This window comes from Gossypium hirsutum, chromosome A07 (assembly GCF_007990345.1).
Source record: "Gossypium hirsutum isolate 1008001.06 chromosome A07, Gossypium_hirsutum_v2.1, whole genome shotgun sequence".
Classification (NCBI taxonomy): domain Eukaryota; kingdom Viridiplantae; phylum Streptophyta; class Magnoliopsida; order Malvales; family Malvaceae; genus Gossypium; species Gossypium hirsutum.
Genome location: NC_053430.1, coordinates 5,584,315 through 5,598,785, shown reverse-complemented (window position 1 = coordinate 5,598,785; position 14,471 = coordinate 5,584,315). Strand labels below are relative to the sequence as shown.

The 14,471-nt window shown below is 36.1% G+C and overlaps 2 protein-coding genes across 2 annotated transcripts; one reads left to right on the top strand and one right to left on the bottom strand.

Annotated features, from left to right (window-relative positions):
• Nucleotides 1–4,241: 4,241 nt before the first annotated feature.
• LOC107913187 (L-type lectin-domain containing receptor kinase IV.1) lies at nt 4,242–6,546 on the top strand. Its single transcript, XM_016841685.2, has one exon. It carries the CDS (start codon nt 4,386–4,388, stop codon nt 6,411–6,413), a length of 2,028 nt encoding a protein of 675 aa, XP_016697174.1. The 5' UTR covers nt 4,242–4,385; the 3' UTR covers nt 6,414–6,546.
• Nucleotides 6,547–7,551: 1,005 nt separating this feature from the next.
• LOC107911096 (acid phosphatase 1) lies at nt 7,552–14,426 on the bottom strand. The gene is made up of 4 exons (XM_041117319.1): nt 13,805–14,426; nt 8,639–8,701; nt 8,346–8,555; nt 7,552–7,890 (listed from the first exon to the last, which is right to left on the bottom strand). The coding sequence occupies exons 1-4, from the start codon at nt 14,152–14,154 to the stop codon at nt 7,713–7,715; spliced, it is 801 nt and encodes a 266-aa protein (XP_040973253.1). The 5' UTR covers nt 14,155–14,426; the 3' UTR covers nt 7,552–7,712.
• Between the last annotated feature and the right edge of the window lie 45 nt (nt 14,427–14,471).

Here is a 14,471-nt window from a genome sequence, read left to right as displayed (position 1 = left end):
GCCTATAACTTATCATGTATGCCATTTATTAAAAACCAATCATTTGGCATTTAACACACCATTTCGCAACCAAATCATTCACATGACAACCATATACCAAATACTATAAGACTAATTACATATTCACACAACAAAACTTTTATCATTTTCAAGTCAAATCACTTCGCTAAATGCACAACTAACATATAGGCTACACTAGCCAAAATCCCTATACATGCCATTTAACTCAAAATATAAATTTCAAAGTACTAAAATAGAGTTCGATAGTGCGAAGTGATCTTTGACAACTACCAATCCGAGTAAGCTTCCGAAACACTTGAACTTGTACGACGGAAAACGATCGTTTAATCAATAGCTTTGATCTTTCCTCAATCTAATTCTGTGCGTTGCTTTTCTTGATATTCAAGAGAATAGCTTGGCTGAAATTTTCAAGCTTCCATGGCTATTTTCTTCTACTAGAAACGGGTGGGGTAGAAAGAAAATGAAAGGATGATAGCTTCTTTTTTGTTTTTCTTTCTTTTTTTTTTAATCATGACAGTTTCTTTTTTGTTTTTCTTTCTTTTTTTTAATCTTTTTCTACACCTAATACCAACCTAACATTGTCAAATTTCATGATTGAAATCCATGTACATCCACCACCTTAATTAATGATTTAATTACTCAATAAAGGCCTCTACATTAAAATTCTATAGCTATTTAACACCTTTAGCTAGAAGAACACAACTTTTATACTTTATACGATTTAGTCCTATTTCACAAATTGAGCATACTAAACAATAGGATTTCTTAACAAATTTTTTATACCATGATTCTAACACACTATAAATATTTAAAATATATTAAAATAAATTTTTTGACATCGGATTTGTGATCCTAAAACTACTGTTTCGATTTCACTGAAAACGACTCGTTACAGTAATAATTTCAAGTATAGTGAATTGGTAAATCCTTAGTTGAGGTATACCAAGGTAATAGAGGTAGGTAATTAGGGTCGAACCACAATAAGTCAAATTATTCAAACTTTTCTTTCCTTCCCTCATTATTTAAAAAAGGTTGCAAAGATTTTTAAAATATCAATTCACCCCTCTTGGTGTTTTTGGGCCTAACAAATTGTAAAGGGTTTTCTTTGTTTTTAGCTTAGTATGAAAGATTTGAGATCATATAATCAAAATAAACTTGAGTTTCATGTACAATTATTAAAAGGTTTAGTATTTGGTACATCGACAATGTACTTTTTTTACTCCCGAGCCGCCTTAAAAAGTTACCATGTGTCTCTTTTTTAAAATATTTTTTTAATATTTTACTGTTGGAAATTATTTGGTACACTGTCATTGGAGTTTTTAAACTCTACAAGCATGTCAGAGGTTGACAAATGTCTTATAAGGGTATAATATAATATTAAAAATTAAAAATTTAAAAAAAAGATACATAAAAATTTTTTAAGTCTACTTATGGAATAAAAAAGTACACTGTCACTTTACCAAATACTCACCCTTTTATTAAATCCCTGTTTGGCACTTTTCAACCCCTGATCCTACTTATTGAGTCTAAAAACTTTACTGGCAGTGTACCAAATGTATTAGAGATGATTTATTTGAGTTGATTTTAATTTGAACACTTAAAAAATTTTAAAATTTAAAAAGACGTTAATTAATTAATTCCAATATTATAGTAATAAATTGATTAACACTAGTAAGGGACAAAAAAAATTCTATAACTTATTTAATTAATTTTGATGTTTTGAAATTTAAGATTTTAATATTAAAAAAATAGAACTTTCATGAAGGAGTAAACATGTACAATTTGATACTTTAAAAGTATTATTTAGTTTTTCCCTTTTTTTCATTTTTATTTTTTTCACCCTAGCCAATACTAAAAAAAAGAGAGAGACATTTTTAGATGATCAAAATGAAAGCAATAAAAAAATTGAATGATTAAAATAAAAGTATAAACATGATGTGATCTGTATAGTTAAACTACCTAAAATGAAAGTGTAAATATGATGTGATATGTACAGTTAATTACTGTTAAAAATTTAATAATTAAATGACTAAAATAAACGTGCTTTAAAAATTAAATGACAAAAATACAAAAATTTCATTTTAGATGACCAAAGCCTTAAAAATTGAGTATCGAACTAGTTTACCCTTAATTAAATAATACCAAAAGAAATTAAGTGTCTTCTTCCATGTCCACGTTGAATAGTAATCAAACTAAAAACAAACTTTTTCGAGTCAATGGAAAAGTTAAAATCAAAGAAAAGTCCTATCAATTTTTGCTTGGAAATATTATTGAGGTACGACTTGGATTATTCTGCCATCCTTTTTAGACATGATAATAGCAAGTAAATATAATTATATATAAAATATAAAATTTAAATACAAATTAAGTGATGTGAAGAAAATATCTTGGAAATAGCTATCGTCAAAACAGATGGGATAAGTGATGTGAAGAGGCGATGGGGTTATGGTGTCCAGCTGTTGAGATCGTCTGGGATAGATATTAGGTTTTCCTTTTTTCCTTTCCATTTATTGCTTTGTCTTTTGCTTGCTTTTTCCTTAATTTTATTATAATAAATATCCAGTCGAATTTTATTAAAAAGATACAGTTTAAGTAATTAATGTAAATTATTTGTAAATTTGATGATATCTAAAATATTTTAAAATTTCAATATAATAATAAATAAGATTTAAATAATTTAATATAATAATAAATGATATCTAAATAATTATATATAAAATATAAATTAATCTAATATTTTTATATATCTTTTAACTAGTTAATACAAATAAATGTATTTTGATAATTTTCACGGAAAAATTAAAAGCACCTAATCTCAACTTTTACATTCGGCTTTTTCAGCCCATTTTTAATTGCAGAGGTCTAAGTGTTTTTGGCTATTTTATCAAACTGACCCAAAAAAATTAATTTTTATAAAAATAATTCAGATTTAAAAATAATCACTAAAATAACTTGAAATGAACAGTAAATTAGGGTTTTGGCCTATCAATGGCCGGCACCAACTCGTATTTTGCACACATGTTTGCCTGATGATTGTGTCAGTCTTTAAAAAATTAAATTTTTTGTTTTTGGCCTGTCAATGGCCGGCACCAGGGTATTTTTTTTCAAACTGTATCATACTAGTCTACAAAAAAATGAGTTTTTAAAAAATATTTTAATTTAATTTTAATAATGCATATTTTATCCGGATGAAGTATGTATTAGCAGATTCAGTAATATGATTATATTTATATATATATACATGCATGTATCACATTACAAAAATAAAATTTTAAATACTTATACCTAATAAAACATGTATCTCATTACAATAATTGTTATTTCTCAAATAACATATTATTTTATAATTTTATTTCTTATTTAATATTTTAATTTAATTTTAATAATGTGTACTTTATCCGGATGAAGTACGCATTAACAGATTCACTAATATGATTATATATATATTACGCATGTATCACATTACAAAAATAAAATTTTAAATACTTATACCTAATAAAACATGTATCTCATTACAATAATAGTTAATTTCCAAATAACATATTGTTTTATAATTTTATTTCTTATTTAATATTTTAATTTAATTTTAATAATACATACTTTATCTGGATGAAATATGCAGCATTAAAATTAAATTAAAATATATTTTTAAAAAACTCGTATTTTTGTATACCAGTATGATACGGTTTGAAAAAAAAATACCCTGGTGCCGGCCATTGACAGGCCAAAACCAAAAAAAATTAATTTTTTAAAGCTTGACACAATCATCAGGCAATCATGTGTGTAAAATACGAGTTGGTGCCGGCCATTTACAGGCCAAAACCTCAATCTACTGTTCATTTCAGGTCATTTTAGTGATTGTTTTTGAACTTGGGTCATTTTTATAAATATCAAATTTTTTTAGGTTAATTTGATAAAATAGCCAGTATTCTTCGTTGCTTTGTGGTGGAAAAATACTGAATGCACCTTAATAATTTTCTATATGTTTTAAATAATTTTTAAAATTTTATTTAATTTTAGAAATTTTTTAAATTTTTAAATATTTATTGATGTGCGCCACGCCAACGGTATATGTAACACATGCGTGAATGCCCGGTTGCTTCGTTAATTACTTCATCATCATGAGGTTACATTTGTTTATCGCGCGGGGCTAATTTGCGTGTGGATCATGGCGTTGACACTATAGTCTCCCATGTCCTTGTTCTATTTTGATGTGTGACTGACTGATTTAACAGCTAAACTAAATATCAAGCTTGCTTTGTGAATGTTATATCATAATGTTATATATATATTGATGCGTGACTGACAGTGCTCAATTTCTGGTTCTTCATGATATACAGATTCTGTGAACTTCCATACTGATCATGGCCGTGTGTTTCAGTTTCAGATTAGCAATTCTTCAGCTATCCCTTATGATAAGCTTAGCAGGCAGCGATGATGTTGAATTCATCTACAATGGCTTCCGATCAGCCAATCTAACCCTTAATGGCATCGCACAGCTCACTTCCACTGGGCTCCTAAAGCTCACCAATGAAACCAAGAGAAGCACAGGCCAAGCTTTCTACCCTTACCATATAAACTTCAAGAACTCAACCAATAGTTCCGTTTCTTCCTTCTCTACCACCTTTGTGTTCGCTATTCTTTCCAAATACCATGGTTTAAGCAGTAACGGAATGGCTTTCGTGATTTCACCCAGCAGGAACTTCTCCGGAGCAGGTGGAAGCCAGTATCTCGGACTCTTCAACAAGTCCAGTAACGGAAAAGCTACAAACCACATTGTTGCTGTAGAACTCGACACAGTACAAAGTACCGACTTGAATGACATCAATGAGAATCACGTTGGGATTGATATTAATGGGTTAATTTCTGAAAAAGCTTTTCCTGCTGGATATTACGAGGATGGCAATGGCAGACGTCAGTTTAGAAACCTGAGTCTGATCAGCGGGCAAAGGTTACAAGTTTGGGTGGAATACGATGGTGTAGGTAAGCGAATGGATGTTACTTTAGCTCCATTTAAAGTTTCTAAACCCAAGACTCCACTTCTATCTTTGCATCGTGATCTCTCTTCAATTGTTAACAATGAGATATATGTTGGGTTTTCATCCTCAACTGCTACTATTCTCTCATCGCATTATGTCTTGGGTTGGAGCTTTAAGATGAATGGTCAAGCAAAAGACCTTACCCTGTCTCAACTTCCAAAGCTTCCTAAACCAAAGAAAATATCAAGGCTTTTCACAATTGGGTTGCCTTTCATTTTAGTGACTGCGATTTTGGTAGCAGTTTCAGGTGTTGTTTATTCTACAAGGAGGAAGAGGAAGTTTGCTGAAGTTACTGAAGATTGGGAGCTTGAGTATGGTCCTCATAGATTCAAGTTTAAAGATCTATACTTTGCTACAAAAGGATTCAAAGACGAGGAGCTATTGGGTGCTGGTGGATTTGGAAGAGTCTATAAAGGAACTCTTCCAACTAGTAAACTTGAGGTTGCAGTGAAAAGAGTCTCACATGAATCAAGACAAGGGATGAAAGAATTCGTGGCAGAAATCGTGAGTATTGGTCGTCTCCGTCACCGAACTTTAGTTAAACTCTTGGGATATTGCCGACGTAAAAGTGAGCTACTTCTAGTCTATGACTACATGCCTAATGGAAGTCTAGACAAGTACTTGTACAACCAGCCAAAGCTCACCCTTAATTGGAGCCAAAGGTTCAAAGTCATCAAAGGTGTAGCATCAGGATTGCTTTATTTACATGAAGAATGGGAGCAAGTTGTGATTCATAGGGATGTTAAGGCTAGCAATGTTTTGCTTGACAGTGAATTAAATGGAAGATTGGGAGATTTTGGGCTTGCTAGATTATATGATCATGGAACTGAACCATACACAACACATGTTGTGGGTACAATCGGTTATTTAGCTCCAGAGCATACTCTGACCGGTAAAGCCACACCCTGCACTGATGTGTTTGCTTTTGGGGCATTTCTGCTAGAAATTGCTTGTGGAAGAAGGCCGATATCACAATCCCCGGTAGATGAAGTCATTTTGGTTGATTGGGTGTATTCTTGTTGGCGCAAAGGTGATATTGTTGAGGCAAAGGATCCAAATTTGGGTTCAAATTATGAATTAGAGGAAGTTGAGTTGGTTTTAAAACTTGGGTTGATATGCTCTCACTCGGAGCCTGAAGCAAGACCAACTATGCGCCATGTTGTTCAGTTTTTAGAAAGGAATATGGCTTTGCCAGAAATATCATCATTTAGTCTCTCCTCTAGTGGCCTAGCATTTGCGCATCGTGAAGGCTTCGATGAATTTGCCAAGTCCATGTCATATACATCTTCCTTCTCCAAGGGATTCTCCCATTCTTCTTCTGTTGCACCGTCTGTACTTTCCGGTGGCCGATGATTGTAAACTTTTCGTAGGGTTTTTAAAAAACTGTGTCAGAAGTAGTTAGTTTGTGCTGGTGAATTTGGGTTTAGGTTTCAAGATTAAATAAGTTAACTTGTATTTATTTATAAATCTGTTATTATTATTATTATTATTATTTGTCTTATTCAATAATAATGTGTCATGTTATTATTTATTAATGGTGCATAAGACTCGTGTATTAGTGTATCAATATTCTCCCAAAATGATAAAAATCTATAAAATTTAAATGCATGTAATACATTATTATAAAATTTAAGAAATTATAATTAAAAATAGTTATAAAATTAAAAGATAAATATTTTAATAAATAAATGAAGACATGAGAAGCAAATTTTACATAAATTTGATCTCAAAACCTTAATATATTATTCGATACTTATATTTGATTTCGATGTTCAATTTGGTACCTGAGTTTTTTCAAATTGATATTTAAGAGTTTTTCTTTCTCCCATACAAACACCTAAGTTTGACTTCAATGTTCAATTTGATATTTAAGTTTTTTTTTGTCCTAATTAAGTACTTATGTTTTTTTTTACTAGAGCACACATATTAAAAGTTTAAAACCACACTAGGTACCAAATTAAATATTGAAACCAAATATAAGTACCAAAAGGTATATTAATCATATTTTTTTAACACAAAGTCTATAAAAGTCAAGGTGGGAAGATTTTTTGCCAACCTACTAGGGACCAATGCACCGGCCCTATAAATAAGTGCTAAAAGCAAAGGGGAGGCTTTGGGGTTGTGGTCTTGTTTGAATCTGCAGAAGCTAATAGAAACCTTTTCAATCTCAGCCCCACCCATACATGGAATGGAAGGCTTAGGAAAACTTTTGGTCTTTAGGTCACTTTCTTCGTGCCAAATATTTACATTTTATATAATTTTAAGTTCGGGTTCAAGACAATTTTAATTTCGTCATTCAAGTCAATTCGAGTTCAAATGATTGACTTTTTTCATTGGATTAGTTTGAGTTCAAATTAATTGAGTCGAGTTTCTAAGTTTGGGTTAGAACTAGCCACAGAATCCACAGGTTCGGAGGGCATAGAAAATTTCAAGCTCACTCACTATTCCACAACTTTAATAAGATCAGAAGAAACCATAATTAAAAGTATAATAACATACAATCACTCACATTTTCCTTTACTTAAATCATATGTCAATCTTTTTGAGTCTTTTATAGTACAGTCTGGTTGTGATAACAATTCCAGAATTTTCAATGTATTTACAAGAATTATTTCAGATATGGTAAACTAAAAAGCATTTAAAAGGGATTTACTAGGGAATGTAGTACATAGGATTCGGTAACTTGAACGAACGTCTCGATGGGTCGGCGCCCAATAAATCGCTCCATTGATCCCCGGAGTTACCCACAATCCTATATCCCTCTTCTACCATCTCACTCCTTTTCTCCGACTTAAAAACCACCGCTAGCTTGCCGTGCTGTTCCGAGTCCCTGTATGGAACAATAATACGATTATCAGTAGGCGATTACAAACATCAGTAATTCCGGCTTTTGCAGGATAAACAAAACATTCCTAGAAGCAACCATTGCTTCATGAAGTGAAAACTAAGGTGAGAATGAAATTTCAAACATTCAACTTCAATCAGATATAAGCATTGTGCACAGACATTGGCAGTAAAGCCAAAAGTCTCTCACGATTTCACTCCAAGCAGGGAAGGCATGAACAAATATGTGGTATAGCCACATCGGGTCCTAATGAAATGAGGAGTCAAGCCCCAACAAGCTTTGGCAAGGCATGAACAAATTTAAAGCCAAACATAACATAGAAACTAGTATCCAACAATTAGAACTCAAAAACCACTACAAAAACACCATTCCAGTCCAAAAATATTCAGCTAATAGGATCCTATAAATAATGAATCAAAAGAGGTATGATGTTTGTTTACCTTAAAATCAGCTTGTCCCAACGTTGAAACCCTGCTTTGGTAAGATTTTCGATTGTAATAGACCTGTGTTTTTCATTTCGACCGGTGAGTAAGAAAACTTTGAACCCTAAATCTAAAATCTTTTCATAAAGTTTCAGGCTTGGTTCAATCGCTTGTGCCATTCCCTTTTGAACCCACTTATCAAATTCAATAGGATCAAAAATCTCCAACCTGCAAATTATCAATGAAACCCATATTAAAATTTCACACAAAATTCAATTTCCCCCCGATTTCTTAGCAACCAAACAGCTTACCCATAACCATGCTCAATGTAGTAAGGAAGATTGGACAACAAAGTCTCATCAATATCAAAAATCCTGTTAAGAAATGGCTTAAAATTGGTAGTGGATTGTTGTTGTTGGTAGTGGGTTGTTGGTGGTAGTGGATTAGTGGATGGTTGTTGGTGTCCATTTTCAACCACAAATCTTTGCCAAAGTTTTGGACAATTATGTCCTTGAACTCTCTTATAAATAGAGAGGTTCATTAGCCATATTCATCATCCCAAACCAAGAGAGAGCAAAGCTTGTTCTTTGAAAGCTAGGATTTTAGCTTTCGGGTTTTCTATAGGGGTTGAGAGTTGTGAGGTTCTCGGGTTGTGTCTTGAGTGTAAAACACTTGTAATCTTCATCTTGTTATAGTGAAATTTCTCTTCGCCTCTGCCCGTGGACGTAGGCATTAAAGCCGAACCACGTAAATCCTTGTGTTCACTTTATTTTTCGTTCCGGTCAATTTACTTGTAGTCATATCGGAGTTCTCGAATCGATCCTTTCCGCAACAAATTGGTATCAGAGCGTAGTTGAAGGAGTGATAATATTTTCTGAATTGCCCTGTGACTGCAGCTTTGTCTGATCTTTCACATCAGGAAGAAAATATTATCATTCATTCAAAGGTTCCAAATTATGGCTACAAGTGTTTCATCGACTAAGTATGATGTCGAGAAATTTACCGGGAAAAATAGTTTCAGTTTATGGCGCATCAAGATGCGGGCAGTGCTGGTTCAACAAGGATTGCTCAAAGCATTGTCTGGTAAAGATAAATTACCAAGCACGCTTTCGGAAGAGCAAAAGGATGACATGCTAGAAAGAGCACATAGTGCTATTCTGCTATGTCTAGGAGATGAAGTGCTACGAGAAGTAGCGGATGAGAAAACCGCGTCCGGTTTGTGGCTCCGGTTAGAGAGCAAGTACATGACGAAGTCATTGACGAACCGGCTCTACCTCAAGCAAAGACTCTATGCCCTGAAGATGGAGGAAGGTACACCTGTTTCCCAGCACCTGGATAAATTCAATTCCATTATCATGGATTTGAATAATATCGATAACAAAATCGATGATGAGGACCAAGCAATAATTGTTTTGTGTTCTTTGCCTCCCTCGTATGAGAATTTTGTTGATACAATGATGTACGGTCGTGATGACCTGACTCTAGAGGAGGTGAAAAATGCCTTAAGTTCCAGTGAGTTGAGGAAGAAAATCACTGGTAAGGTGGTCGAAAACAATGAAGGCGAAGGCTTGGTTGCTCGAGGAAGATCCAAGGCAAAGGGTGGAAGTTCAAGTAAAAGCCATCCTAGATCGCAGTCCAAGAAGAGAATACAGTGCTACTACTGTAAGAAGTACGGGCACATGAAGGTAGATTGTCCGAAAAGGAAGGAGAAATCAGAATCACAGGAGCAACAAAATGATCGTGCGAATGTAGCTGATGCAGATTCTTCAAGTGATGCCGAGATCGTTCTTGCAGTATCCGACTCTTACGCTGGTGGGAGATGGATTCTTGATACGGGAGCTACATTTCATATAAGTACTTCGAAAGATGCATTCTCAACATACGAGAAGCATTCTGGTTCAGTACTAATGGGAAATGACCACGCATGTCAAGTCATGGGGATTGGCACAGTTCGTATAAAGATGTTTGACGGTATTGTTAGAACCCTAACTGATGTTCGGCACATTCCAGAAATGAAGAAAAATTTGATCTCTTTGAGTACGTTGGACAAGAAAGGCTTTCGGTACTCTGCTGAAGGTGGAGTTCTCAAGGTATTCTCGGGTGCTTTGACTGTGATACGTGGTAATTTGGAGCGGGGCCTTTACTTCCTCGATGGTTCCTCGGTTACAGGTGTTGCGGGAGTGTCATCATCAGATGATCTAGATTCTGACACCACGAAGTTATGGCATATGCGGCTCGGGCATATGAGCGAGAGAGGCTTATCGGTGCTAAGCAAACGAGGATTATTGTCTGGGCAGTGTACAGGAAAGTTGAATTTCTGTGAGCACTGCGTCTTCGGTAAGCAGACTCGGGTAAAGTTCAGCACTGGGATTCACAAGACAAAAGGCACAGTGGATTACTTCCATTCTGACCTTTGGGGGCCTTCTCCGACAATTTCTAAAGGTGGTTACAGATATCTGCTTACCTTTATCGATGATTACTCGAGAAAGGTTTGGGTGTATTTTCTGAAGAGCAAGTATGAGGTTCTCATCAACTTCAAGCAATTTAAAGCTTTGATCGAAAATCAAACAGGAAAGAAGATCAAGCGATTCCGGACGGATAATGGCTTGGAGTTTTGCTCAGGTGAATTCAATGAGTTCTGCAAAAATGAAGGAATAGTGAGACACCGCACTGTTCGTCGAACACCACAACAAAATGGAGTTGCAGAACGCATGAATAGAACTCTCTTGGAGCGAGCTCGTTGCATGCGATCAAATGCTGGGCTCGGTGAAGAATTTTGGGCTGAAGCTGTTAATACTGCTTGTTATTTGGTTAACAGATCTCCGTCAACAGCTATTGAGCTGAAGACTCCTGAGGAAGTATGGTCTGGTTCTCCTGCTGATTACTCTGGTTTAAGAGTGTTTGGCTGCCCTGCGTATGCTCATGTAAATGAGGGAAAACTCAAACCGAGGGCGAAGAAATGCATATTTCTTGGATACGGCCAAGGGGTGAAAGGATACAGGTTGTGGTGTCCTGATCCGGTTTCGTCCAAGTTCATCATCAGCAGAGATGTGACTTTTGATGAGTCATCCATGCTTCGATCCACCACAAATTCCCGGGAAAAGGAGGAGTCAGATAGAATGGGAGATCACGGTGTTGAGAAGCAGGTGGAGTGTCAGGTGGACGCTCCAATTCCTACGGAAGGTACTTCAGTCCAGGATGATCAAGTTGAGGTGCAAGATTCCGATGAAGATGAGTCACCTCAAGAAAAACCATATAGCATTGCCACTGGAAGAACGAAGAGACAAATCAAACCAAATCCGCGTTACGCTAATCTGGTGTCTTTCGCGCTCAGTGTGGCGGAGTCCATTGGTATAGAACCTTCCAGTTATAATGAGGCTGTCACGTGTGATGAGTCGGCACAGTGGGCAATTGCTATGAGTGAGGAGATAGAATCTCTTCACAAGAACCATACTTGGGAGTTGGTTAAGCCGCCAAGTAACCAGAAGATAGTTGGTTGCAAATGGGTCTTCAAGAAAAAGGAAGGCATCCTAGGGGTTGAAGCAACTAGATTCAAGGCACGATTGGTTGCTAAAGGCTTCACTCAGAAAGAGGGGATTGACTACAATGAAGTTTTCTCCCCAGTCGTAAAGCATTCTTCCATTCGTGTATTACTTGCCATGGTGGCCAAGTCTGATCTAGAACTTGAGCAGCTTGACGTAAAAACGGCGTTCTTGCATGGTGAGCTCGAGGAAACAATCTACATGCGTCAACCAGAGGGTTTTACAGTTCCTGGTAAAGAAGACCATGTCTGTCTATTAAAGAAGTCTTTATATGGATTGAAACAATCCCCAAGGCAGTGGTACAAGCGGTTTGATAGCTTCATGATTCAGCATGGTTACACAAGATGTGACTATGATGCTTGTGTCTATCATCGGAAGCTCTCAGATGGTTCGCACATTTATTTGTTGCTGTATGTTGATGACATGTTAATTGCTTCCAAAAACATGTCGGAAATCAACAAGTTAAAGTCGCAGTTGAGTGGTGAGTTCGAGATGAAGGATCTGGGTGCTGCCAAGAAAATTTTGGGCATGGATATTCACAGAGATCGCAAGGCGGGCAAGCTTCGTGTGTCGCAGAAGAACTACATTGAAAAGGTTCTTCAACGCTTCGGCATGGATAAAGCGAAAACTGTGAGTACTCCGTTGGCACCACATTTCAAACTCTCTGCAGAGTTGTCACCACAATCTGATGAAGAAAAGCAGCAAATGTCTCACATTCCATACTCGAGTGCAGTTGGAAGCGTGATGTATGCAATGGTTTGCACTCGTCCAGACATTTCACATGCAGTTAGTGTGGTCAGCAGATACATGAGTTGTCCTGGCAAGGAACACTGGCAGGCCGTGAAATGGATTCTCAGGTACTTGAGAGGTTCTGCAGATTTATGCTTGGTATATGATCAGAGTGACTGCACTAGCAGTGTCACGGGCTATGTGGACTCTGATTATGCTGGAGATCTGGACAAAAGAAGATCTCTGACGGGTTATGTTTTCACTTATTCTGGAGGAGCCATTAGTTGGAAAGCTGTGTTACAGTCTACCGTAGCCTTATCTACGACTGAGGCGGAATATATGGCGTTAGCAGAAGCAGTGAAAGAAGCATTGTGGATGAAAGGTCTAGTAAGCAGTTTGGGTTTACAACAGGATTTCACTGTTGTATTTTGCGATAGCCAGAGTGCCATACATCTGACTAAAAATCAGATGTTTCATGAACGGACCAAACACATTGATGTCAGATATCATTTTGTTCGGGAACATGTTACGCAAGGTGACATTGTTATCAGCAAGGTTGCTACCGAGAAGAATCCTGCAGATATGTTAACTAAGGTGATCCCTGCATATAAGTTCAAGCATTGCTTGGACTTGATAGGTATTCGGGATTGATTAGCGCCAGAGAGGCGTTTGGAAGAGGTGATCCAGTTCGAGGAATTCACTATGATGTTCAGCTTGGTAAATTTCAAGCCAAGGTGGAGATTTGTTAAGAAATGGCTTAAAATTGGTAGTGGATTGTTGTTGTTGGTAGTGGGTTGTTGGTGGTAGTGGATTAGTGGATGGTTGTTGGTGTCCATTTTCAACCACAAATCTTTGCCAAAGTTTTGGACAATTATGTCCTTGAACTCTCTTATAAATAGAGAGGTTCATTAGCCATATTCATCATCCCAAACCAAGAGAGAGCAAAGCTTGTTCTTTGAAAGCTAGGATTTTAGCTTTCGGGTTTTCTATAGGGGTTGAGAGTTGTGAGGTTCTCGGGTTGTGTCTTGAGTGTAAAACACTTGTAATCTTCATCTTGTTATAGTGAAATTTCTCTTCGCCTCTGCCCGTGGACGTAGGCATTAAAGCCGAACCACGTAAATCCTTGTGTTCACTTTATTTTTCGTTCCGGTCAATTTACTTGTAGTCATATCGGAGTTCTCGAATCGATCCTTTCCGCAACAAATCCAAACATCTTTTCCATCTCCACTCAACTCGAGGTTTTTGGCGTAAACCCCAGCCTCACTCGAAACCCTTTCGAGATCCAGTTTATAACCACGACCGGTCATATATTCTTTAACATAGCCCAGACATTCCTCGGGAATCGTCTTCCAGGGACTCAAATTGTTGGCTTCGACGGAAAATCTCCAACTGGTACAGTGTAAGTTGAGTTCATCATCGAATTTTTCAAACAGGGTCTCGATATCTTCTGGTTGTATGATTAATGGTCTGGGGAGAAGATGAGGGTCAAAGGCGGCATCGTGAGAGAAAGTGAAGGAAAACAAAGAAAAGAGAAGGAAAAGTTTTAAGAAAAGCATGATAAAATAGCGAATGCAGATCGTGAATTGAAGAGAAAGAAGAAGAAGAAGAAGAAGAAGAAGAAGAAAAATCTGGGCAATCAATTGAAGACTCAAAGAGAGATAAGGAAAATTGAATTAAAGAGATATTAATAAAGCTGCTTGCTTTATTTGTGGGTGGATACATGGAGATTAAAAAAAGTGCGTTCCTTTGGAGTTAGGAGAGAGAAAAGAAAAACCCTTTAAAAACAGTAACCTTTGCAGGTTCGAAGAAGAAGAACACAGTTACGTGTTGTTCGAATGCAACAAAGGGCAAGGTTTTTTTATAGTTTAATTCT

Bases quoted from the DNA above. Each gene is read 5' to 3' on its own strand.
- LOC107911096 (XM_041117319.1), bottom strand. From the start codon at position 14,154: ATGCTTTTCTTAAAACTTTTCCTTCTCTTTTCTTTGTTTTCCTTCACT. The intron at 8,702-13,804 runs GATTTGTTGCGG...ATTTCTTAACAG, and splicing joins GGAGATGGAAAAGATGTTTG to GATTTTTGATATTGATGAGA. The intron at 8,556-8,638 runs GTAAGCTGTTTG...GATAATTTGCAG, and splicing joins TACATTGAGCATGGTTATGG to GTTGGAGATTTTTGATCCTA.
- LOC107913187 (XM_016841685.2), top strand. From the start codon at position 4,386: ATGGCCGTGTGTTTCAGTTTCAGATTAGCAATTCTTCAGCTATCCCTT.